The sequence below is a fragment of the Eupeodes corollae genome, chromosome 3, assembly GCF_945859685.1.
Source record: "Eupeodes corollae chromosome 3, idEupCoro1.1, whole genome shotgun sequence".
Classification (NCBI taxonomy): domain Eukaryota; kingdom Metazoa; phylum Arthropoda; class Insecta; order Diptera; family Syrphidae; genus Eupeodes; species Eupeodes corollae.
Window position 1 is genome coordinate 17,374,296 of NC_079149.1, and position 26,366 is coordinate 17,400,661.

Sequence of the window (26,366 nt, forward strand, 5' to 3'; positions counted from 1 at the left end):
CGGGTAAGACATGATTTCAAGGAAACCAAGTTGACATGTTACAAAGGCCAGTACAGCCCTCAGATCTCAACTCCACAGAAAATCTATTTAAAATTGTAGATTGACGAATTGGAAGGACTAATTGCAAAAATAAAAATGATCTGTTTGATCAAAAATTTAATTGACTCCTTGTCTCAAAGATGTGCTGAAGTGATTAAAAACACTTTAGGACTTCCAAGCAATATTTTAGTTAGACTAAAAAAAATGTATATATATTTTTGTTGAGTTGCTTTTGTTTTGACCAGCCTAATAATGAATTTATTGTGCTTTATTAAAAGAACTAATACAAAAACTATTTCATTTTATTTATTATTGTAAATATTTGCTTAAATTTTAGAAACCGAAAATTCAATTATTTAATTCAAAATTGTTTTTTTTTTTAATTATTGAACAATCGAGGCAATTAAAGTTTCCTTTGTTTTGGCCAACATTGTACAGTACATGACTTCAAAAAGACTTTTTTTTAATTTTTCATCACCATAAATTAAAGGATACAAACAAAACTCGAGATTAGTAAAAGAATCTCCTCATTTATTTACAAACAAAGCTTAAAAAATCCAAACGCTTCAAAATAAAAATTTGTTTTAACTACGTTTTCACAAATTTCAGCCATAAATCGAGTGTTGTTGGTTCTTATGGGTGTCAAGTTTTTAAACGATGCTGTTTTTTTTAGCACTCACACTCTGCTCAAATTATGACAATTCAAATGTCATCTAGTTTTGACAGGTTATATTTTGTCAACTAATATATTGTGCTAAAACAAATTTTACAAAATAATTTACTTTTAGTTTGACATATCAGAGCGTGTAGCTGGCTCAAAATCACCAAGGTTGCAAATTTAAAATTTTTTGTATGACAAAAAAAATTCCAATCTATAATGATGACTTTTAACTTGACAGGGCAGCGCGCAGAATTCTATACTTTTTAAGTAATATTTTTTAGCATTGAATATCGAACAGAAACCATACCATCAGTTCGGGAACGTTTTTCTAAGTTTGATAAAATCAACAAGAACAAAACAAAGCACATAATTTAAGGTTTGTTTAATAACATGGGTATGTTATGTATCTATATTAAATAAGCAATAATAAAAACAACACATACAAAATGTTGTACAAGGAAAATACGCCAAATCATATCCGGGAACGTTCCCGAAATAACCGTTCACGAATCGTAAAAAAGTGTTTCATCAATAATTAAATGTTATAAAAACGTTCAAGAATTGACAGACTATTGATGAACGCTTTACGAATAATGAACAGAAAGGTACTTAACATTTAGATATAATTTATTTGACGAAAAATACTCTGACAGCCGGCTTTTTTATTGTTCTTTTCCTCGACTGACGTTTGACACCGAATGGCTGGATTTACTTGTGCGGTATCGGACAAACTAGATTTTTTCATTTTTATATTTAAAAATAAATATTCTAATAGTATCCTTTCTAAAACTAGATTTTGTATAAAAAGTACGGTGTATTAAGTAATGACCGGGGTTAAATACCTTAAAAAAAGAATATCTATACCTAACAATACTACAGAACGCCTTTTTTATAAGGAACACTGTTTTAAAATAAAAATATCGATACGAAACGAAAGAAATTAAGTGTTTGTATATATTTTTATTATTTATAATACTTACATATGTGTCAATAAAAGTCTTAATTTTCAAATAAAATTTATTTTTTTCGTTTAGTTTTAAACTACAGAAAATCCAGTGTTAGGCAAACAATGATTCTCATTTTAAATTTATCAGAAGTGAAAATAAGGTTTTTTAGGACGTATTGAAGATGCGTGAATTTCAGAAACTTTCTTATCTAGGGGGAAAGGAAAATGTATTTTTCGAAGAAAAAAAAGTGCGGACGTGAGTGAAACGCTTTTCGCGACAATGGGTCAGTTTGTAAAAAAAAGCCCATGTGCCGTTTCAGCATGACGGGGTGACGTTGCCGAGTAGCACGATAATTAAAAAAAAATGTTGGTAACCGTCACACTAATAGCACGTTTCCACCAACAAATAATCCGAGATTGAAGGTGTTTCCACCAAAGAAAAGTAGATTAATTTGACGTTTGGTTAATGTCATAACAACCAAACGTCAATATTCTCCTTTCGAAAAAAAAATATGAAATTTGTATTGATTTTATTGATTGATAATTTAATATTTTGTTTATTATGAAGTTATATGTTATGTTAATTTCTTTAAAAAAGAATGAGTGTCGGTAACTTAAAACTTTAAGTATCTCGTCAATTGATTCTTCTCAACAATTTGAAAGTGGTAATGGGTGCTTTGGATAGGAAAATTCACTTTTATAGAAAAAAAAACGCCTGCTTAATAAACATTTTGGTAGCTAGATAGAACAAAAAAACAATAAAATACAAAAATTGATGTTTAAGAAAGCAGCCTATAAGAAAAGTCAACAACCTAGTCCATTGTATTTATTATATTTCTAATTTCACAGGTACGTTCAAGTATTTTTTGGGAAGAGGATGTTATTAAGAACGACGATGAATTATTTAAAGAAAATTTCCGTATGTACCTACCGACAGAATTTTGAAGATCTTTCTTCTCATCTTCAGCATTTAAAAAAGGCACTAATTATAGGAAGTCCATACCTCTTGAGAAGAGAATTGCAATAGCCTTATATGCACTTGGATCCTCTGCAGAGTACAGAAGTGTTGGACACCTCTTTGGTGTTGGCAAATGCACGGTTGGTAAAATTTTAAAAGAATTTTGCAAATCCGTGTAAAACGTGCTCTCGTTTTCATATATATTTGTCTGCATACCCACTTACCGAAGAAATAATTAAGGAGAACGTAAATAGATTTGAAAAACTCGGCTTTTGAAATTCCTCATCCCTTTGAATTCGCTTCCTCTTTTTTCCAGCTGTTGAGTTTGATGGACATGGAACATCCGGACTGGATAATGTGGCAGGAGTAGTGAATGCAGCAGCGGTCGAAGTGGAAGCGGACAAAGCAGCCGAAGGAACAACGGCAGTGGCAGGAGGGGAAAACAACTCCGACGATAAGTTAGTAGTTATATTGTTTTACCCATAATGCTGTCCTCTTGTAGATTTTCCACATTACTCAGTGGTCTTTCTCCCAATATTGCATTTATTTGTAAATACAGACCCCATTGAGACGGAGAACCTCCAGAAGGGCCCTCCAATTTCTTTTCCCTTCTGTTAGTGAAAAGAATTTAATAATAAATTCTAAAAAGAAAACAAAAGAAGAAGTTTCACTTTTATTTTCTCTCGAGTATATCCCACCAAAATCTCTGCTATTTCCTTGAAAACGTGACAGTTTTTTCTCTGGCCGATCTGGTCAGCCTGTTTGTCGGCCGACAACTCCAACAAAAGCGTTTCATCCTCCGCTGCCCAGGTTTTCGTTGTTTTTTTTTTGTATTTGTTCACTCATCATCTGTAAGTAATTAGTTTTATTATATTCTTGTACATATTTATTGTTTTTCTATACTTACATTTTATTTCGTCTGTGATTCCTTGAAAGTTGTTTATTGTTTTGAATTTGAATCACATGGAAGTGAGACAGATAGTTTTTGTTGACATTTCCATCTGTCAATAAATAAAATTGGCTATTAAATGGGTCGGTTCAACAACAACGGTTTATTCTCCGAAAAAAGTTTGTTTCATTTGACAAACTTATGTTTCCAAGTAGATGTTAATGAGTTTTATTGGAAATTTTCATTTGAGGAGATTAAAATTTGTATGGTAAATCTTTGAGATTTCAAAGAGATTTGTGACAAATCTAGCTAAATCTCGGTTTAGTCCCCTGTGGAAACGTAGTATAACGCGACCTCTTCGTCTGCGATTTTTTTTGGGCTTCTTAAAAAAACCCTAAAGACTGAAAATCGAAATACGTCGTTCCGCTGAAATTCCGAAAACTATCTTCAGTAAACTGCACGATCATTTACGTTGTGCGTACGTACTTGTATCGAAAATGAGAGCCGTCCTTAAACGATATTATTTACTAAAAAGCTTTAAACTTTAATAATTATATCAACAAATTTTTTTTTTCTTTATTCGAACGCGACCAAGATCGTTTGCATATGTTGCCTACAGGTGGCGCTGTTACGATTTAAAATACTTTCGCTTTCTGTGCCGCACTTGTATTACAAATTTATCATCATTTACAACATAAGAACTTGAGTTTAAAAAGAAATGACCGAAATAAGTTTACTTCTCGTGTTTTTATGAATCTAAAACTGAGTGTCCAAGTCTTTAACAGATTTCGATCACCTTTGTTATTAAGTGTGAAAAATAGTACCAAAATTTCAAATGACCACTTCGGGAAGATTAGCAGAATTTAATTTTCCACTAACTTTGTAACCGAATTTTGTACACTACGTCGAAGCAGAATTTAATTTTGTAAGTAAAAAAGTAATTTATAATCACTTTTTCAACCATTTCAGCAATTATCTCGGATTTGAGTATTGTTGGTTTTTAATGCGTCTAGAGTTGAAAGACTATTTACGTAAACATGGTCTTTTGCGTAGTTTTCAAAAACATCTAATGTTGCCCAATTGACGTCACCAAAACTAAGAGAGCAGACCTTACGGTTGTTTGATTATGAAAACCATCTCTAATGCATACAAAAAGTGATTTTGTTTTTCGTAAACACTTAAATATAATATAATGACACTTCAAATGACACCTGAGTTTGACAGCTGAGAAATGATTGTGAAATAGAAGCATTTAAAAGAAATCAGGATTCAAAAAATTACATAAACCTTCAAAGATCAAAATACGCTAACGAAGTGAAATTTTTGTATTCATTCGAAAAAGAAAGCTTACCTTTCAATAATGGAGGTTTTTTTCAAATAAATTATATTTTTAAGAAGTGCACACTTCTCATAACTATAAACAAAATTGAAAATCGATCAGAAAACAAACTTAAATCTGGTATTTTTAAAGCATAACTTGAGATTTTCCAGGCCTGTCAACAGTTTTTGTTAGACAGACTTCCCCTTCAACAGAGAAAAACACTCATACGCCATAGGTATCACATAATCATTAAACCCCTTCGGGACGCAAGTGAAACGTTTATGTTCAAATAATAATTTCTATCAAAGAAACAAATAATACCGACTTTTATTCCCATTGTTTGAATTTTCAAAGACTGACCTTTATTTAATATTCAATAAATGTTCAATTTGTTTATTCATTAAGGTTTTCAAATTTGGTCCAGCGAATCGAAGCAAATACAAAAGTATCTAGAGCCCATCTGACTCCTGAAATAGCACTCAGATTGATAACACCTGAGTGTCGTTTATTCCATGAACCTGTTACAGCAGAAAGTGATAAAGTCTTCGAAAATGATCCTTTTTGGGGGTTCTATTGGCCTGGCGGACAAGCACTGAGCAGGTTTGAATTTTCTTGTTTTATATAGGTACTTTAAAGAAATATATGAAGATTTTCTTTGAATGTCCATAGATTCATCCTGGACAACACTAGCCTGGTCAAATCAAAGAATGTCCTCGACATTGGAAGTGGATGTGGAGCATCATCAATAGCAGCAATGATGTGTAAAGCTAAATCCGTCATAGCAAACGATATTGATTCAAGTGAGTCTTAAAATATTTAAAAATAAAAAAAAAAACTTGGAGATGCCGGGGATCGAACCCGGGGCCTTTCACATGCAAAGCGAACGCTCTACCACTGAGCTACATCCCCATCACATAAATTACAAGAACTAAAATCCATTTTATTTTCCAGTTGCTTCAGTTGCTGCCCAAATGAATGCCACTCTCAATGGAGTACAAATCGAAACCAACGAACAAAATCTAATTGGAAATTTAATTATTGAGGCGGATATTATTTTATTAGGAGATCTATTTTATGATGCCGACTTTGCAGACATTTTGTTACCATGGTTGGATGAGTTGCATGCTCGAGGGAAATTGATTTTCATTGGTGATCCCGGGAGACATGGATTGACTGAAAATCGTTTGAAATTTATGAAGAAAATGGCAACTTACGAATTGACTGAGAATTGTTGTATCGAAAATAATGGCTTTAAAAATGTTCACGTTTGGAAATTTAGATGATTGGAAAAAAGAATGTAACCTATTTAAATTTAGTTTTTCTCTAATTTTTGTAATTTCGTATGTTTTGTTTGCTATGTACTTAAATATTGAGTTGTCATCATCAACCTTCTATATTCGGCTCAGAAAGCCAAGTTCCATGGCCCGTCTCCCTCAGCAGGAGAGATTCATTGAAACCAAATAAACGAATTTTCGGTAATAAAGCTTGATGTAAACTGAATTAAATGCTTTTGACATATCAATCTCCAAAACAAATACATAATTTCGGAAAACTATCAGCATTTCCACGGACTTTAAAATATTTAAGTACAGTGGGACTGTCCTTTCTTAGGGACAGGCCGGAGAAATGTTGTTGGCCTTCCATTAGGAAAAAAAACTTGAAGAGTAGGATAAATGGAAAAGCTTAAGTTAATCTCAAATTTAACGCAACAGTTTAGCCACGTCTAAAAACCATCTCTTCACAACAATAGAACGTACAACAGGCTAACGGATTTGTTTGTGACAAGAATGTTCTTTTAAAGCTATAGCAACTGTTAGAGTGCGAAAGATTACAATTACAGGGGAAGACATGTCACTTTCTGGCAGCGTCGAATAAACAGGAAATTGTCCAACAAGCAGATTGGCTTTATTAATCGAGCTTACAAGAGGTAGTGGTATCTACTTCCTTTTTTAACTTACGGTTATTTAATGTTACGTACATTTTTTAGTAATGACCATTCTTTTGACATTTGGGACATTGTAGTATTTTACGCGGTAATGTTTGACTATGCAGAACATTTTTGCTTGTTTAAACTTACCTCAATTTTACTCAGCGAGGTAAGTGAAACTTGCATCTTTGATCGTAATAACTTTGGATGTTTTCAAAACTTCAAAAATCTGCGTTAGTAGATGGTAGGCCGTCACTGCATGTTCATCAAAATCAAAAATGTCTGCAGCGAGATATTTTAGGCTGAATATCGAAAAAAAAATAAGTTACAATAAAATATTGATTATAGCCCTTTTACGAAAAAAGTATCTCTTTTAGACATTGGTTTTGGTGTGAAGCCTAAAATATCTTTATAAAGATTACTTAACTTATTCCTAAGAGGTGGCCATTTCCATTAGGTATCTTAAAAGATTTCTGCATTGAGTGAATTGTAACTTTTTTTTTGATCGAAGGCAACAATTTCTCCAGTGTGAAGGTATTTCTTCATCAAATATGATAGCAACAAACTTTCTTACCTCTAGAAAGATTTTCTTCATAAACTACTTCATTACGATGGCCCGGTTTCCATCTTCGTCCCCTTTAGCAATATCTTGGTAATTTATATCTTCTTATGGAAAAATCCCATAAAAACACTGCAACTTTCCATGCATAATTGCATAACTCATTGCACCGACTACACACCTGGCAGCACTTTTTACTTTTGAATCCAATCCAATCCTGTCAAACCAAAATGAGGGCAACCGTTATTTGTTTAATATTTTTGTATCACCTTGAAACATTGGTCGCATCCACAAAGCTAGTGGGTACGTAGCCGAAATTCAACTAGAAGTGTCATATTAATGACAGACGCAAAAGCAAACAAACGCTAGATCGGAAACATTTGAGAATGTTTTGAGAATTTTGAACAATATTTTTAAATTAAATAAAAACAAATAAAAATAAAAGATATAATGAGCGATTCGCAAGAAGATGAAGTCATAGGTATGTAAAATAGTTTAATTGTGGTCAATTTAAGAAACTTCATATATCTGGCAAATAGCTAGAGCTGTGATTGTCGTAAACGATCTCCTCGCAGTGGGTTCTTTATCTGACCAGTTTCAAGGAACATCCCCGACCTGTGGAAGTTTTTTTGTTATTGTCGAGGATGCGGTTATATCGTGTCTTTAAATTGCCCATTTTCTTTTCCAGCGAGCTCTCTTTAAAATTGTAGCCTTTACCATTCATCGCCTCCTTAATTTTAAGGAACACCGTCCTGCGCTTGATTTTTGGGTTTCTTAGGTCGTGTTTGTGGCTGTTGCAGTGTTCTAAAAACAGAAGAACGGTGCGGTGCTCCCAAGAAAATTCTAAAAAATAAAATCTTTATGAATAGGATATTCTTTTTTAAATAGAGACAATTTAATTTTACCTTTCTCTATATTGCCTATGTTTTGCTGCAGTAGACACTGAATCTGTAATAATATTTTTAAATGTATTTTTTAGCTTACTTTTGCATTGAAATAATTTAAGATTGCTCAAAATAACTCAAATTTACCTTCCTCCGTATTTTCTGCATTTTGTGCCCTCAAATTTTGTTCCATGAATGCTGCGGCCTACACTGGATCTGAAACAAAATTGTAAATTGAATTGTTTTGTATATTGCACTTAAAAAACATTACCTGTTAAGATTTGATTGCAAATGTCTTCAGCTGCTTCTATTTCAAAGTTTATTTTGAAACGAAATACTGAACTATAAGTTTCATTTTGATTTTTTGAATCTTTTGAAAATTTTTCAACAGCTGATTGTGAAACGTCAAACTGAGTGCCAACTAACTTTTTAGCCGAAATTTGTACACTACGTCCGAGGGGAAATTTCAACTACTTTTGTAGTTAGATTTAGCCAATCAGAAACCCTGACTACGTAGCCACTAGCGTTGTGAATGCGACTATTATTCGTGATTGCATGTGGAATAAAATTTAAAAAAAAATGAAATTTTAAAGCGGAAACTTGTATAAAAATAGCTAATAAGTGGTTATTTCATAAAGTTGTTTAAATTGAGTTTTGAAAGTTGTAGAAAATCATTTTGCGTACCTTTAAAAATTATTTTGGAGAATTTTTCCACAGAATCTCATCCCGCCACGTGAAAAAATTTTAAGAGCGGAAGAAAAGTCAAATATCACTTTATATAAACATTGTAGCCTTTCGGATCGTGAAAACGCTCGAGAAATAGTTAGATACAATACATTTATTCATACCTTTTTCAGGATAGGTGAATTGTATGGAAAAATTGCCAAGCAATCGCAAACTAAAAAGCTTAAAACACTTCAAGTTCCATTAATATCACTTGAAACAAGCTTTTTGCTTCACAAATTAAGGCCAAACTTGACTTGCCTGTTTCAATCCGACACCTTAGACAAATAAAGCCAACGTTAGCCTTGTTTAAAAAAAAAAGAACCAAGAAACCACATTTAGATACAGCCCATAAGTCAGCAAGGCTGAATTTTTCTGAAAGTCACATAAGCTGGACCCAGGACTGGAAAAAAGTTATGTTGTGGTTTATACAGATTTTAGTCATATTGGCATGACAAACGTCTTCAAACAGAAGTGAGAATGAGTTCTAAATTCGTTGGCGGCAGCGTAATGGTTTGGGTAGATTATTCTTCAAATGAAATTGCATTTGTGCCTGGAAGGGTGAACTCAAAAATGTATCCTGAGTTGTTAGAAAAATGTTGTGATTGAGAGACCTGGGGACTTATTATGGAATTCACGGTGAACTGTTTTGCCACCGAATTAGCCATTTTTCAATAATTGTTTTCGTTTTTGGTTTCTTCGTTTTGAATACGACCAATTAACGAATTCGAAGGCGAATTTGAAATATCATAATGTTTGTTGGCGAGCTGAAATGCGACTGCTTTTTTTGGCGAATTCACAGGCGAAAGAGTGTTTATTATTATTCACTGTTCGATTTCGTGGATTCTTTCTTGATTGTAGTCATATAAAATTTGTGAATTAGCTTTATTTTAATTTTCTTATAATTTATCCACAACAAAATATGTATACAATTTTGAATAAATCACAGCAAATTTCACAAAATAAAATGTATGGAAAGCTGTCAAATCATTGAAATAAAGGAAGAAAAAGTCAAACCAAAAGTGTCAAATCACTGGAATATAATAAGAACTATTATATTCCAGCTTCACCGCGAATTTTTTAACAAGGAGTCGAATTGAAAACGATCCGCCGTGAAGCCAATAATCAGGCCCCTGACTTCATATTACAATCGGACCGGGTTTCCCAAAGTGTGCTCCCCGGAGGACTTGGTGTTCCGCGAATAATATCCAAGTGCTCCGTGGAAATATTTGAAAAAGTGAAATAATTCCAAGACGGACTATAGTAACTAGTTAATTTTAAGCTTCCGATCTTGTAATTTTAATAATTGATAAATTGATTTAATTTTGTTTGTTCAATTTCGGTTTTCCATATATATTTATTTTAGTGCAAAGAAAAATTACGCAATAGAGACAGCGGCGGCGAGATTTCTGAAGGTTTTGAGTTTGATATTTTGTCTAGTATACCTACTAGTGCCACGGCGGTGATCGATGCTACTGAAAAAAGATCAGTTAAAAGGATGTACCACGAATCATATTTGAATTTTGGGTTTGCTGAGACAAGTGGCAACAAACCTCAATGCGTAATTTGCCGCAAAGTGTTGTCGAACAGTGCAATATTTGCAGCAAAAATCAAACGTCACTTTGCAGGGATTCATCCAGATTGCAAAAGCAAACTGACTGATCTCTTCAAAAGAAAGTATGCTAAACTTACTAAATCTCAAACTATTATTACTTATCACTCAAAGCAGTGAACGAAAATGTGTTGGGGGCATTCTACTTGTTAAGTTTCCAAATAGCGCAAACTGGTGAAGCCCACTACATTACTGAAAACTAAATAAAGCCACGTTTTTTGGGTTAAAAGGACAAACAATTTGTTGACACCGTTCCTTTGTCAAGACGAATCGGACACTACTTTACTTTTACGAATAAGTCACAAAATTTGCGCTGCAAATGTATGAATCAACGGATGTTGCAGGGTTGGCTACTTTAATAGTATTTATGCGCTACCAATATCTACAATCCTTTCAAGAAGGATTCTTCTGCAAGCCGCCACGCTTTTGCCAACTACTACAACCGGTGCTGACATTTTTAATTTGATTGAAAATTGTTTTAACTGCAAAGGACATACCATGGGTTAACTGCGTGGATGTATGCACGGACGGTGCTTAGGCCATGACTGGAATAACGTCCTGTACCGTCGCAAGTAAAAAGCAAATTGTTAAAGGAAGCACCAGTAGCCATTGCGTTCTACACCGTCATACCTTCGCAATGAATAAAAAGACGTGTTGGACGAAAGCGTAAAAATAATTAACTTAAATAAATCACGGCCAAAGAATACAAGGCTTTTTAAAGTATTGTGTGATGACATGGGTAGGGTGGTCTTCATTTGACTTTAATTCTTCAGGCAGAAGTAAGATGGCGAAATGAGAGCTGAAGTTAGAACCTTCTTCATTAAAGACAACTTTGTTTTGGGGGAGATGTTGTGTAATGAGCGTTGGTTATTGAAATTGGCGTATCTGTCAGATATATTTAAAAATAAATGATTTCAGTGTATCACTTGCACTTCAGGAACTGCGTGATACATGTAACTGCGAAAAATGGCATATGCGCAACGAAGTGCTCTGCGTGAAACTTCTTACGCAAAAAGTGCTCCGCGACTAAAAAAGATTGAGAACCGCTGCAATAGGAAGGTTTAAGAAGAAACAAATATTATTTCTCCATTGGCCGTTTCGAAGTCCCGATTTAATCCTAGGTAATTTAACAATGGACCGCAATTACAAAAGCGGAAATGGAAAAGCTTGGTGAATCCACTCGAAAACGAATGATATCGGTCGTAAAGACCAATTGGTGGTTCTACAAAATATTGTTTTAAAGTAACTACAATTATCTAATCACCAATTACCATTTTTTTTAATAAAAACGTGAGTTTTTCTGTGGGAATTTCCTCGTGTTATTTTGCGTATTTTTTTTGTTTTTTGATAATAATTTGTCTTTAATTTTGTTAAAAATGAATAAGTTTACATTATTCTCAACAACTTTGAGTACCTACATTTTCTTATTTCATAAAAATGTTTTGTTTCCTATAAAACTTATATTTTTCCCAATTTATATTTTACTTTTTACTCATGTGCCATATTAAACAGTGATTTTTTAATAGCTTGAGAACTTTTTTAAAAAAAAAAACACATAAAATTTGCAAAATCTCATCGATTCTTTATTTGAAACGTTAGATTGGTCCATGACATTTACTTTTTGAAGATAATTTCATTTAAATGTTGACCGCGGCTGCGTCTTAGGTGGTCCATTCAGAAAGTCCAATTTTGGGTAACTTTTTCGAGCATTTCGGCCTGAATAGCCCGAATTTCTTCGGAAATGTTGTCTTCCAAAGCTGGAATAGTTGCTGGCTTATTTGTGTAGACTTTAGACTTGACGTAGCCCCACAAAAAATAGTCTAAAGGCGTCAAATCGCATGATCTTGGTGGCCAACTTACCGGTCCATTCCTTGAGATGAATTGTTCTCCGAAGTTTTTCCTCAAAATGGCCATAGAATCGCGAGCTGTGTGGCATGTAGCGCCATCTTGTTGAAACCACATGTCAACCAAGTTCAGTTCTTCCATTTTTGGCAACAAAAAGTTTGTTAGCATTGAACGAAGGCGATCGCCATTCACCGTAACGTTGCGTCCAACAGCATCTTTGAAAAAATACGGTCCAATGATTCCACCAGCGTACAAACCACACCAAACAGTGCATTTTTCGGGATGCATGGGCAGTTCTTCACTCCAAATGCGGCAATTTTGCTTATTTACGTAGCCATTCAACCAGAAATGAGCCTCATCGCTGAACAAAATTTGTCGATAAAAAAGCGGATTTTCTGCCAACTTTTCTAGGGCCCATTCACTGAAAATTCGACGTTGTGGCAGATCGTTCGGCTTCAGTTCTTGCACGAGCTGTATTTTATACGGTTTTACACCAAGATCTTTGCGTAAAATCTTCCATGTGGTCGAATAACACAAACCCAATTGCTGGGAACGGCGACGAATCGACATTACACGGTCTTCAGCAACACTCTCAGAAACAGACGCAATATTCTCTTCTGTACGCATTCGTGTGGTTGGTTTAATGTCTAATAAAGTATAGTGCGAAACTTGGTCACAATCGCATTAATTGTTTGCTCACTTGGTCGATTATGTAGACCATAAATCGGACGTAAAGCGCGAAACACATTTCGAACCGAACACTGATTTTGGTAATAAAATTCAATGATTTGCAAGCGTTGCTCGTTAGTAAGTCTATTCATTATGAAATGTCAAAGCATACTGAGCATCTTTCTCTTTGCCACCATGTCTGAAATCCTGCGTGATCTGTCAAATACTAATGCATGAAAATCCTAACCTCAAAAAATCACCCTTTATTATCATATTATTTGAAGCCAAAAAAATATGCGCGACGCTGATGTCATTTATGATGTTCATGAACATATCTTCGCAATTCATCTGCGTTTATGAAAACACCCAATACCTCAAAACCATGTTTTTTATTTGAATTTCCCCCACTGTATGCGTCATTAAAACAACGCGGTAGTTTCAGTTCAGAGAACGTAACATGTCTGAACATGAATCAAGAAACAAACTAATTTCGTCTCGGCGCGACGGTGTAGTTACCTCTGCATGGAAAAAGTAACCCCAATAGTATGTGAACAATTACTGAATAAAAAAAACAACAGAAACATTTATTTCAAATATTTAGAAACGAAACTACGAGGAATATATTTGAAAAATTTTCAGGTAAAAGGTTTTCTCCCTTAAATTACAGTTCGAATCATAGACACACCATATAAAGACCGGATATATGGTGTGTCTATGGTTCGAATCATGAGTTTTCTTTGGATTTGCTTGATTTTTAACCCACACCGGGATATATCTCATTTCACAAAAATTAATTGTGTGCCATCTGCACTAGAGGTCTATAGGACAAGTGTTAACCTTAAATTTAAAATGAAAACTATCACAACAAAAATTCCTTCTAAAGAATGTTTCTTTTATTTTCTTTTATATTTTTTTTCTAATTTATATTGTTTATGTAACAGTAAATGTACGACAAGAAAAAAAGTAATAATAAAGAAAAACCGATATGAATTAAAATAAAAAAACAACTCACGCTTAGACAAAGCATTTTCAATACTACAAATAAATGGAATAATTAAAATAATAAACTTAATAAATTTAAATTTTATATATAAAAATAATAGTTATACATATATATGTTTTATTAATATTTAGGCATTTCGGAATAACGTGGCGGCGTCCGCCAGATGGCGCTTGAATTACGTTTCAAGTATCGTGCATCGATATTGGGGAAGATTGCCTTCAAGTCGGGTGTCATCGGTTGCACCGAAAAGAAACTATCAATGACATCCGACGCGCAATACGCTTGACAGGTTATAGCATCCACACGAACTGAACTCTTGCTCCATGTTGGCGGTTTGGGTCTTTTGTAGGAGGCTTTGCCCTCCTCATCGGTTGAGTCATCACTATGCAGCATGTTGAAGTTGTACTTGTTGCTGTTGACCTTTGGCGGTGGTGGCATCTTTCTCATCTGTTCGAGTAGTTCTCGTTCTTGTCGGGCGATTTCTGTTGGGTCTACTTTCGATTTAGTGGCACTGGCTGTCGCAATTTTCAGTTTTTGTTCCCGTTCTTCTTGGAGCTTCAAATTTCGATTGATTTCTTCGAGTTCACGTTTCTTCTGCTCCAGTTCTTGGGCTTTTTTGCGATTCTTCTCGTCGCGCTCTTTGACGAGTTTTCGCAGACGTTCGGCACGTTCCTTCTCCTTTGCTTCGCGTAGTTGAGCCGCTTGCAGATGCTTAAGTTCACGTTTCTTTTTACGTTCATCTGCCAATTTCTTTTTTAACAAGAAGATATGAGGAATTAGTTTTGGATGGTGAGAGATACAAAAAGAAAAACTCACCTGAAGCTTATTGAAACCCTTCTTCAGGTCATCTTCGCTGTTCTCCCGTGACAATGATTGCTTTGAAGTTGAACTGGTGCTCTTCAAGTTTGATGCCGAATTCTGCTTCGTCATTGGGAATTGCATTGCTTTCGACGCACTGTTGGGTAGTTTCTTAGCATTAGACGCGTTGGGTGTTATATTGGATTGTTGTGTTGGGGTGAGGAATCTTCCCAAGGCTGGAGCATGAGGCTTTCCAATAACTGGTGTTGTCACCATGTTGGATGATTTCATATCTCCGACACTCTGTGACAAGGTTAAAACATTGAATTCAAGTTAAGAAAATACAATTACAACAGAAATTCCAAGATATTTCATTGTTATTTTATTCATACTCACTGGCAACTCTGGTTCGGAGTTTTCCTTGGCTTTTCTTGATCTTGTCTTCAAGGCGGACTCATTTGTGGCTTTTTGTGCATGATTTTCAAATGCTTCAACCTTCTTCTTCACTGGACTCTGTACACATGGGCTGTAAATTTATTTATTAACAAAATTCTACCTAAAGAGACACCAAAATAAAGACTCCCTTTTCTACATACTTGAACAGTTCGTTGCCTTTAGATTTGGACTTCAAGACCTTTGCCGATTGTGGTGGTGGTGGAGGTGGCTGAATTTTTGTCATCGCTGGCATTAATGGCTTATCGAAAGAATCATCCTCAGTCATGATGCTATCGTTTTGTGGTGGAGTCCGAACATCAAATGTAGCATCGCCCAAGTTCAGATTTGGATTCTTGGCTGTTTCGTTGTTGTTTGTTACGGAAACTGTAGCATTGGGATTATTTCCCAAATTGAATGTAGTCTGAGGTGGCATAGCAAAGGTGTTATTCACTTGATTGGTCACAAATGTTGCGTCGCACGCTGTTAGCATTGTGGCATTGTTAGTGGCAATTGTTTCATTTGCAGCAGGTGCTGCAGTAGTAGCATTAGTTTCTGGAACAGATCGTTTAGGAGTAGACGGCGCATCGTCTTTCTCTTCTTGTACGGCTTCTTGGGGCATTTTATCGACAGCATCTTCGTAGATAGAAGCTGGTCGTGCCCTAGCTGCACTACCACTGCGAGTGCGAGTTGAAACTGGAGTTGGAACTGTTTCTGCCTCCAAACTAACGCGTTCCTCTTTGATTGGCCGATGAGTGAATGGCTTCTTCTTGCGGGTGCGTTTGCCATTAGCTGCGGTGGTATCAGCGGTGGTTGTGTCTGTGGAAAGAGTGTCAGTGTTTGACGTTGTTGTTGTTGTTTGAAGAGATTCTTCAGTTGATGCGGTTGTTTCTCGTTTGAGGGCAACAATTGGAATTACTTCCGCTGGTTCAGGAACAACTGGAACCACTGTGGCTTGTGATTTATCAGAAACTCTATTTTCAGATGGTACACTAAGTTTTTCTTTTTTGATTTTGACAACAGCAGTCTTGCTGTCTTTCTTTGATTCTACAAAAAAAAAATAATGGATTAATTGAGACTCTTGCTGAGAAGTTTGCACTTCATATTTTTGTTACGTAAAACTGGATACACCACAATAGAAATTGAAAATTCCAATAATGAAAAAATGTATGGCTCTTTTTTGAATAATCTCTCTTTTTAGGGAAATAGTTTCGGCCATATATACTCTAGACGAGCTTTTAGGTTTTGAGATATTAATCTTTGACGATGTAGTCGAAAGTTTTCTTTATTCAAAATCATATGCTATTGGTATGGATTACCTGCAGACAATGTTTTTAAAAGCTTTTTTACCATTAATCTTGCAGGACATATTTTCTATCAAAGTTCTAAGATCAATTCCGATTCAAAAATTAGTGCCAACACCGAATTTCGCCCTATCTCAATGCTTTAAGAAAAACTAAGGCAAAAACAACCAAAGACATTTCTTTACCAACATTTTATTCTTTCTCCACAACAATCATGTTTCAGGTTAGTTTTTTGAACTAGCAAGAAATGCGTTAGATGATTATAAAGTCACGTTTTTCATTCTCTATTATTACTCCAAGGAATTCCACACTTATTTTGTCTCTTACCTCTGGAAAGCATTAAGTGGTTTTTGTTTGCAATCAAGTCTGATCTAATTTTTTGAAAATTTCATGTGGGATCCTCAAAGAAAAATATTTGGCCATAATTTTTTCATAGTATGCCAAAGAAGTACAAAAAGTAATACTTTAATGTAATGTACACCTCTTTGCCGATGATCTGCAGCTACAAAAGATTAGTTCACTTCGATCGATCTAGGATTGAGCCCTAAAAGAAATGATAACCTATCATCCATTGCTAGATGGTCAGCTAAAAGTGGTGTTACGGCTCCAAAGTAACATTTAGGAAAAAACTTTAAGGTGGAACAATCGTGCAAGGCGTCTAGCAAAGGAGCTCGCCGACTTCTTTAGCCCACTAGAAATATAAACCCATTTCGATCGGGTTTCTCAACGCAAGACCATATATTCGCTCTGACGAGTATTTCCAAGAGATCGATTGAGCAAAAAATTAAATTATATGCCTGTTTTGTGGATTTTAAAGCAGCCTTTGACACGGTAAATAGAAATGCCTTGATGTACAAATTGTGATCCTTAGGAATTTCACGTAAACGTCCTTTCTTGTCTCATCTACTGAATCAGTGTGGGACGGAACTAAATTTTCTGAATGGTTTGAAACAACATCAGGTGTCCCCCAAGGGTGTATATTAAGGCCGATATTATTCGCCTTGTTTATTGGTGATGTTTGTGATTTATTTCCGGGTGGAATACTCTTTGCCGGTTATCAAAAATCAAAGTTTTGCTCTACGCCGACGATTTAGTTTTGACTGACTGACAGTCCATCTACCCTTCAGCTGCAAATCAACAAACTTAATATGTTTTGTGAATCCTGGGAGTCTCTGCGTCAATACTAACAAGACAAAAATAATGATTTTTGAACCGCGTCAAAGAAGAAGACTCTGTGAAGAAAACTGGTCCCTAAACAACTCGCCTATTGAGGTCGTTCATTATTTTAAATATCTTGGAGTTGTCTTACAATCTTAGTGTTTCGAAACACGTGCAAGAAAAAGGCAACGACGCCAAATTAGCTCTAAACTTGATGTGGCCTAAGTTTTACTCTAACCAAAAAATCGATCTTAAATCCAAATATCGTGTTTTTCAAGCAACAGTGAACTGCTGCATAAACTACGGTACTCAAGATTTTGGATATTTACAACTGGATGAGTTCGAAGCTGTGCAAAGGTATTTCTTCAAATTCTATATAATATGTAGAGTCTCGAATAACACCTCTTCACATTACAAACCTTGAAACGAACTAAGACTACATATTGAAAGTTATGAGAAAGGGATAAAAGAAGGCTTCACAAATCCATTATGATAAGACTTATGCAAGCAAATGCCTCCCCTTTTAAGATATGGAACCAGACAGCTTCTTCAAATGGCAGTAATCTATTCTTTTTGAAGTCCAATTTGTATCAATGGCACACCATATTCACTAATCTGATCGCCAGAACTGATGAACATATTTTCAGTGAACATCTTTCAAGAGCCTCAACAACATTATCAAGAAATCTGTATAGAAACCTTAACCACCAAATAACATCACAGGCTTATTATTTCAGTAACGAGTTATTTTCTGAGGCTATTAGTTACATATTTAGAGCCCGAGTTGAAATATTGAAGTGATCTTCATCAAATCTGTTGCCTTTGTAACACCGGAGAACCAGAAGTCATCACACACTTTGTTGAATCGTGTCCTCTACTCCAAGAGATTCGACGGCTGTATTTCGAACTGAGTTTTCTTCCCCCGACTCGGCTCTAGATTTCGGATGGTCAACTGTCTATTCATACATGCTATGCTCTTAATTACCGCACTAGTTTTCCATACCTCAACCAGTTATTGCAAAGTTTCCTAATTAATATTTTGTGTTTCAAATCATGCAAAAAATTTATATTTTAATTTCAAAATCATTTCAAAATTGTTGAATTCGCACTTGTTTCTTTAACAAACTATTATTTCTTTTTGTTTATATAATTAGTTGAACTAAATAGAATTTAAACTTCTTTATATTTAAATTGTGTTTTTGTTATGAAATGTCGATCAGGCAGACGGCAGAATTGCAGTGTCCATATTCTTAAAGAATAACATTTGTTAATAATTTATATCTTAAAATAATGAACCTATCTATCTATCTATAAACCCATTTGGGCACTAGTAAAATGCTTGGAAAACCCTAGTTTTGGTTGTAAATTATATTGGAAGCTTGTCGGTGATGGCCGAAAAAAACACGCTATGACGTTCGACATTATAAAAGATTATGGAGTTTTCTTTGGTGACATTTTATAAGTTCGAAGTCTCAGGGAACTATACCTTCTTTATAGTAAAAAACAGACTAACCGTTCAAACAGTTTCGACAGTTCTTATGAAACTCAGCTCTTTCATGGAATTCTTTAATTTATTTATGTGCGAAACACGTATAACATAATATGATTTGTTGCTAATGTTTCCGACTTTCCAAGTTTGTGTTGTTTCTGACTTTTTTCTTTTAATTTATTTTGATCAAATTTATTGATTCTTCTTCAATTATTTGTTTTATTTTTTGTTGTATATTTTTGAACCTATACATTTTCAGGTTTTAAGTTTGGATTTTTTTTCTCTTCCGTTTGGTATGAACTTAAGATGGAATCGGGAACAGCTACCAAAACCACGATAGGAAATTATAAAAATTTCACGCAATGCACAAAAAAAAATGCTATTCTTTTCTTAATAAGGACATTATGATCGCTTAGCAACCACGACAGAAGGTTTACCTTCATCACATTGCAAATCTTTTATAAATAAGCTTTCTCGCATAAGAATAAGCAGACAATTCATAAAGTAAATAAGCTACTTTTGAATACTCTCTTAAAATAAACGGTCTGGAGTTTTAGTGAGCAAAGGTTGCTTCAGTAAAATTTTAGAAGAAAAAGTAAAATTTATATCAAATGAAGAAACAAAAGTAAAATATTTTCAAAAAATAAAAAGCCTGAAGAGCAGCTTATTGAAGTCCTAGCACATACAAAATCAATTCCATGTTATGAAGAATGTTGGTGTTTTTTTTAATCTGGCTTTTTGACCGCTGTTATTTGACTTTTGTTTCTTATTTCATAATCAAAATAATGATTCAGTTCGCGATACGCATCACTTTATTAAAGAAAGCTTTTGATGAGCGCATTATCCTGCGTCGTAGGTCTGTGGGATGACCCCAAGATCGTGAGATTAAACACTGCTGGACTATTTTTTATGGGATTATGTAAAGTGGCTTTTCTACTTGGATAAGTCTGAGAAGATTGATACCTTGGGAGATATGCTTTGGCGCTTTATTTCTGACGTACGTTTCCATACTGCAAAAAGTTGTTGAAAATGTCTTTCGGCTGGAATTTGTTCAAAACCATTTTAAAAACATGATTGGAAATACTTATTTTTATAATAAAGCTAAATTTTTGGCCATTACATTATAATATATGCGTTTTATTTCTTCTTGAAAATCACACATCTAAAAAAAAACCCTTTACTATACGAGCAAATGAGAAAAAGTTTTCTAACTTGCTCATTATGTACGAATTATGCAAAGAAGGGCGAAAATAACTTTGTTTACCAGTAGAATAGCTTTACTTACTAAACTAAATAAACTATTTCGAAGAGTTTAAAATAAGTTTTTAAGAGGAAAAGAAGAATCCTACAAAATGATGCAATTTGAGCAAAGTACAAAGATTAAGTCTCGATATCTGAGGAGAAAATAGGATTTTGGGATATAAACAAATTATCAACTTACAACACTTCAATAAAAGATGAAGATCTGGAAAAGTATAAAATAAAAAATTTGAAAAAAGCGTTCGGTGTTTACGCCCAAAACCATATCCGCCAAATTAAAATCTCATAGCGCCCAAATCTTTTGGGAACTTTTGGGCGTTAAAACCTTATTGAGTTTTATGAAATTCCAAATAAAAAGTAACGTTGTCTTACTGCCCACAAAATAAAGCTAAAATATTAAAAATATGATATCACCCAAAAACCTTTTCAGAAGAAAATGTCACGGAGTGCAAAATCAATATCTGCCTTAATCAATTTTGAAGTATTAGAACGTCTAAATTCCAAATCGCCCAAAAGATGTTATGTGTTTCAACATTTGGACATTCTGACAAAAGTTGTGTTTATTTTTGGCACTACGAAATTTTGAGTTTCAAATTTTAGCAGCCAAATTCGGAACGTCAAGAAAGCGTTCAAATATGTTTGGCTTTATTTTACTTTCAAAAAGATAAACAAAGCCAATTTTCAAAAAGAAATGGTTTGCTTGTTTACAAAATGTGCATACACCCAACTTCGAACCGACCCCAAATCCTATTGTTAGCCCTAGTTGCAGGGGTGAAGTATTCCTTCACTAGTTACACGCATCTCAGATCCCAACCACCAAAATTCTTTTGGACCATATGACATTTCTAAATTTGGGTGTTAAGACATTGAAAGTTGGTTTGGGTGATATGTCATTTTATTTGGGGGCATTGTGACGTTTCTTTAGTGATGTATTTTCGATGTTTCTCTTTTTTTTTTTGCAACAAAGTCAGTACCCTCGGCTGTTCATATTTGTTTTTAGATTATCATCCTTGTTATTGGGATGTAGACTACTAACGGCAGCGTATGATAAGCTCATTAAATTCTGATCTTGACAGCGTTGTACAATGGATCGAAAACTCAATGCTGTCTATTGTCGAAAAAGAGTAACCCTTCCCCAATGCCACTATCCATAAGTGGTACTTGCATCGAGGAGACTGAAAATCTATCAGTCCTAGGTATGAGCATTACAAACCACTTATTGTGGAGCGATCACATGACGTAAAGGCACTTGTCTTCTAATACTTGAACGGCTATAAATAAGTTTAATTGTTCCAAACTTGATGGTGATATAACCCATTGATTAATTTTATAATAAAGCACAGCTAAATGTACTCTCTCTTTGTATTTAGAAAGCGATGGAAGATTAATGAGCGTGAGTCTTTGATTGTACGGTGAAAGTTCGAGCCTATTCGACCATGTCATATTCCAATATTGGTCTTACAAATGATATAAAAAGAAGTTTAAGAATATAAGTGTCGCGAAAATCATATGAAAATCATTTTATAAATATAGTCATAACGATTTCTAAAAGGTAATTTTGAGTCAAGAATAATACCTAGGTCAGAGAAAGTGGAGTTTAGTCAAATAAGATGAGTCTAATTGATAATTAAAAGTCAAAACATTTTGTTTGCGTGTAAACACATTGATTTACCTTTGTCTATGTTAAGTAAAAACTTATTTATAAAACACCATTCGCGAAAACTATTTAGATCATCTTGTAGGAGTAAACGTGGAGTGAGTCGATACGTTTGAAAGTTTTAATGTCATCAGCGTAGATTAAAACAAATAAGTGTTTTATAATAGAAGGTAAGTCGTTAACTTACAAAATAAACAGTAAAGGCATTAAGTGGCTACCTTGTGGTACGTCAGAGTTGGTATAAAAATATGATGAACACTCACTCCAATAAATTACGCTGTATGATCTATAAGTAAGACGAAACCCAACTAAAAAAATTTATTGTTAAAGCCTTAACGTTAACGTTTTGTTTCACAATTTATCAAAGGCCTTACTGAAGTCTGTGAAGACACAGTCAACTTGCTTCCGTTTTTCAAACGAATCTAAACAAAAAGAACTGAAATGAAAGAGGTTAGTAACTGTTGACTTATTTTGAACAAAACCATGTTGACTGTCACAAATTATAGACTTATGTACTTACAATTAAACGATATGACAAATAATGGACTCAAATAACTTAGGGATAGCGGACAGTTCTGCAATGGGGCGATAATTTGTATGTATCGGTGTTATGTACGAACTCTTCCAAATTTTAGGAAAAACTGAAGATTTAAGCGATTCATTAAAAAGAATATGAAGAGGATAGGATAAATAGGATGCTCATTTTTTCAAAATATAAGAAGGTACACCATCTGGACCAGGGCTATATCAATTCTATTCTAATGAATAGCCAGTTGCATTTATCCCCTCAAACAATTCAACCGTAATACTCGTTCTTTTAAGAATGCGCTTTTGACTAAGCGTACAATATAAAAAAATAAAAACAAAATTCCAATCCTATCATAAAACCGAAATTCAAAATTTTATTCTTTGGTCTTTACGATATTTTAGTATTTGGGCGTTATGGTTTTGTGCAAAAAGACCTTACGTCAATAATAATGAATAATTGGAAAGGTCTTCATTTCCGAGCTTATTTGCAATATTTCATTGTTCTCAAACCAATAATATCAATTTATAAATAGTTAATCAAACTGTTTTTATATTGGTAAAAACAAAATTTTATGACTTCAGACCATTTAATCAAACTTCAAAGACCTAATGATGGGGAATACTAGTGCTTTTGTGAATAATTTGACTGACGTGAAGCTGTGAGAACTCTATGTTTGAAGTCTCAAACACAAAAAGAAGTCTTAACTCCTGCACCAATGGAAATGGAATTTCGATTGTGATATTTTCAGCTTTCTGTATTAAGTTTAATATTTTCAAATGTTTCGCGATTTAAACTTATTTTGTTTGATTTTAAAAATTAACATTCAACGAAAATAAACAAAATTGACATAGACTTACTCTTTTTAGAGCCAATGCTAGAAACAGACGAAGCATCATCTTCTTCGGAGAAAATTTCAACAACTGGTGCTTCCTTGTTGGCCACAACAACAAGAGATTCATCTACCACCTAAATAAAAAAAATATTTGTTATTTTTCTTATTTCTTTTTGCCAAACAAAAATATTTACCTTCTTTGTGCTTGAAACCGATTCATTTGAAATTTTACTCTCATTCTCCTTGTTATTCGATCTACTTGATTTCTTTGGTGCAATTTGAGAAGCACGAGTTTCGTTTTCTTTCTTAATCTTTTTAGCAGTATCATTGAAATTATCAGGGCGTCTCATCTTGGCAGTTATTGATACTTCTTTCTGCAAAATTAAATTCAAAAAGGAAAAATCACACAAATGTCTCTCCTCTGATCGATAGATTCTTACCAAATTATCGGCTTTCAATTTGGCGGCACGCTGTGGACGTGCGAAAATGTGTTCGGTTGCAGTGTTTTCTGGTTGCGAAGGCTCTGGTACTTTGGGTGTTTGTTCAATTTGTACCGTCTCATTGGCAACAGCTTCAATCTCATTTGAAAGACTTTTCATCGAAAGCTTCGGCGTATCCTCAGAATCTTCTTTAATTTTATAAAAAAAAAAAAGAATAACATTTAAGAAACCTTAAAAACAATGAAGTGTGTTGTGGAATTTTACCATCTCTATCAATTACAGCTGATAGACGTTTAGGGCGCTTCTTGGTTTGTTGTGGGGATGCTGCTACTGCTGCAGATGCAGCAGGAACAAGAAGAGTGGGGGTTGGTACGGCGGCGAGCGACGTACTTGAGCCAAATAAAACTTCTTGCATTTTTATTTGCATTAACTATTTGTAAATAAAAAGAAAAAACAAGATAGACTTTTATTTTGGGATCATTGAATAAAATATTACACATTTTCTTTACATTTATTTCTTTTTCCCAATCGGCTTCGCATTTTTTAGCACGATTTATGGTTTGTAAGAAATTTCTACCGAGTTCTTCCATTTTGTTGAAGAATTTTTGTTTGCACACAAAAATAAAAAATCGAAACTTTGTTTAAATGATTTTCTTGTAGTTTTTTTTAATTATTCAAATAAATAGATTTTAATTGCAAGCAACTAAATTATAATTATTTATTTATTTAAATTATAAATTAATAAAATTTGCATCTAATGCTTTAAGAAACGAATAACAAAACGCAACCCGCGGCCGCGACGGGTGAACGAGTTTTTTTTTGTAAAAATTTTCAAATTTTCTTTCACATTCAACTGACGCGGGAATTGGAATATTTGGAACTGGAATGTGGAATATGGAAAGTGAAATAGAATAAAGGTGTAAGCAGAATTTTGAAATTTGATATAATGATGGAACACAATATAGACGCTTCAAAAATGTGACGTTTATGGTGGATGTACACTCTGTTCCAATTTTAAATCCACAAAAAAAAAGAAGATGTAAAATAACTTATAATTATGGCAGAGAGAGCGCACAAAGAATGGACAAACATACGTGATTTTACTCATTTCAAAAAGTCAATTTCAAACAAAACACATTTAAATTATAAGAAACCAATTGATACTTATGTTAGGATAATACAAATTAGCATTTTGTTCTCTAAAACAAGACAACTTAGTAAAAATAGTAAAAACAATTTTTACGTAATGAATTGAAATGTGGTTGCTATGAACTGTCAAACTCTATTCGCGTTCCACATACCATCCACACTGCAACGAATAAATTGTTCGTGCTTAACTTAACGTCACAATTATACCATTCTTATTTTGTTTGTTGAAAAGGTAACTAAAAATGGACAATTCGTCGCCGTCTGCAAGTAGAAATAAAGCTCATGTGAAAGAAAAGTCAAAATATGCGAACATCCACAGTACGCAGTTCGTAGCTCATGTCCAAGATACTTTAGTACGATAGAGGTAATAGATCTTCTCAAATGCAGAAAATTTCATGTTTATATTCGTAAATTAACTCAGTTATATTCAGTTATATTCGTTAAATCTTAAATGTATTTGCAGATAAACATGTTAATCCACCATAATGACTAGAAAAATCTCAAAAAACGGAAAATATACGGAATCTCGTATTGTAGATCTTTAAAAGAAATGTTTTTATTTGTAAAGTCAATTTTGTACGTAATGAATTATTTTGATAGAGATATATGCGTCTCTCTCACTCCATTTCTTTTTAAAATTTCATAAACATATTTGAGATTCTTGTGAGACGATTCATTTTGATATTAAAAAAACGAGGACGTCTCAATGGAAACCAATAAAGCACTATCACATGAGCAACAGCAACGACCAACCAATATTCATCGATTTTGACATTTCTTTCCGAGTTTTCAATTCGTCGCGAATGACGTTTAACTTTGACCACAGCCGAGCCCCATTCACCACCGAAACTAAAACAAGAATGATTTTTTTAGTTTAAGTACGCGCGATTATTTCATTTGTTACGAGTGTGGATAAAAGTTTGACTGTTCTTATCAACTACAATTTTTTCGTGACGAATAAATTTGGTTTCTTAAATTTATTAATATATGATATTGAAAAGTAAAAGTATGCATCATAAATACAATAGAAACTATATTGCTATCGTTTTGTTAAAAATTTCTGTAGAAATATGTGTTCAAACGTCGTTAGTTGGTCGCGCTCATGTGTGAATGCTGCTTCATGGTGGATGTACACTCTTCTCCACTTTCAAATCCACCCAAAAAGATGACGTAAAATATTGAAATTATATTAGTTGGATGGATAGAGTTAATAGATAGGGATCTTTTTAAAATGCAGATTTCAGAAAGTTTCACGTCTATCTTCTTTAAATCTCAGTCTTCA

General features: G+C 34.0%; 2 protein-coding genes and 1 non-coding gene across 3 annotated transcripts in view; 1 reads left to right on the plus strand and 2 right to left on the minus strand.

The window, feature by feature from the left end:
- Positions 1-6,125, plus strand: part of LOC129949100 (electron transfer flavoprotein beta subunit lysine methyltransferase-like) — a 55,112-nt gene extending 48,987 nt beyond the window's left edge. Inside the window, exons 2-4 of the mRNA XM_056060347.1 lie at positions 5,220-5,414; positions 5,484-5,614; positions 5,766-6,125. Coding sequence (XP_055916322.1) covers positions 5,220-5,414; positions 5,484-5,614; positions 5,766-6,097 — 658 coding nt within the window. The 3' untranslated portion in view covers positions 6,098-6,125. The remainder of the gene's footprint in view (positions 1-5,219; positions 5,415-5,483; positions 5,615-5,765) is intronic.
- Positions 5,652-5,723, minus strand: Trnaa-ugc (transfer RNA alanine (anticodon UGC)). Its single transcript has one exon. It is a non-coding gene; the product is annotated as a tRNA-Ala (tRNA).
- Positions 6,126-14,105: 7,980 nt separating the features above from the next.
- Positions 14,106-24,730, minus strand: LOC129952732 (inner centromere protein). The gene is made up of 9 exons (XM_056065532.1): positions 24,445-24,730; positions 24,200-24,365; positions 23,936-24,123; positions 23,690-23,869; positions 23,521-23,629; positions 15,431-16,313; positions 15,231-15,360; positions 14,853-15,137; positions 14,106-14,786 (listed from the first exon to the last, which is right to left on the minus strand). The coding sequence occupies exons 1-9, from the start codon at positions 24,523-24,525 to the stop codon at positions 14,157-14,159; spliced, it is 2,652 nt and encodes an 883-aa protein (XP_055921507.1). The 5' UTR covers positions 24,526-24,730; the 3' UTR covers positions 14,106-14,156.
- Between the last annotated feature and the right edge of the window lie 1,636 nt (positions 24,731-26,366).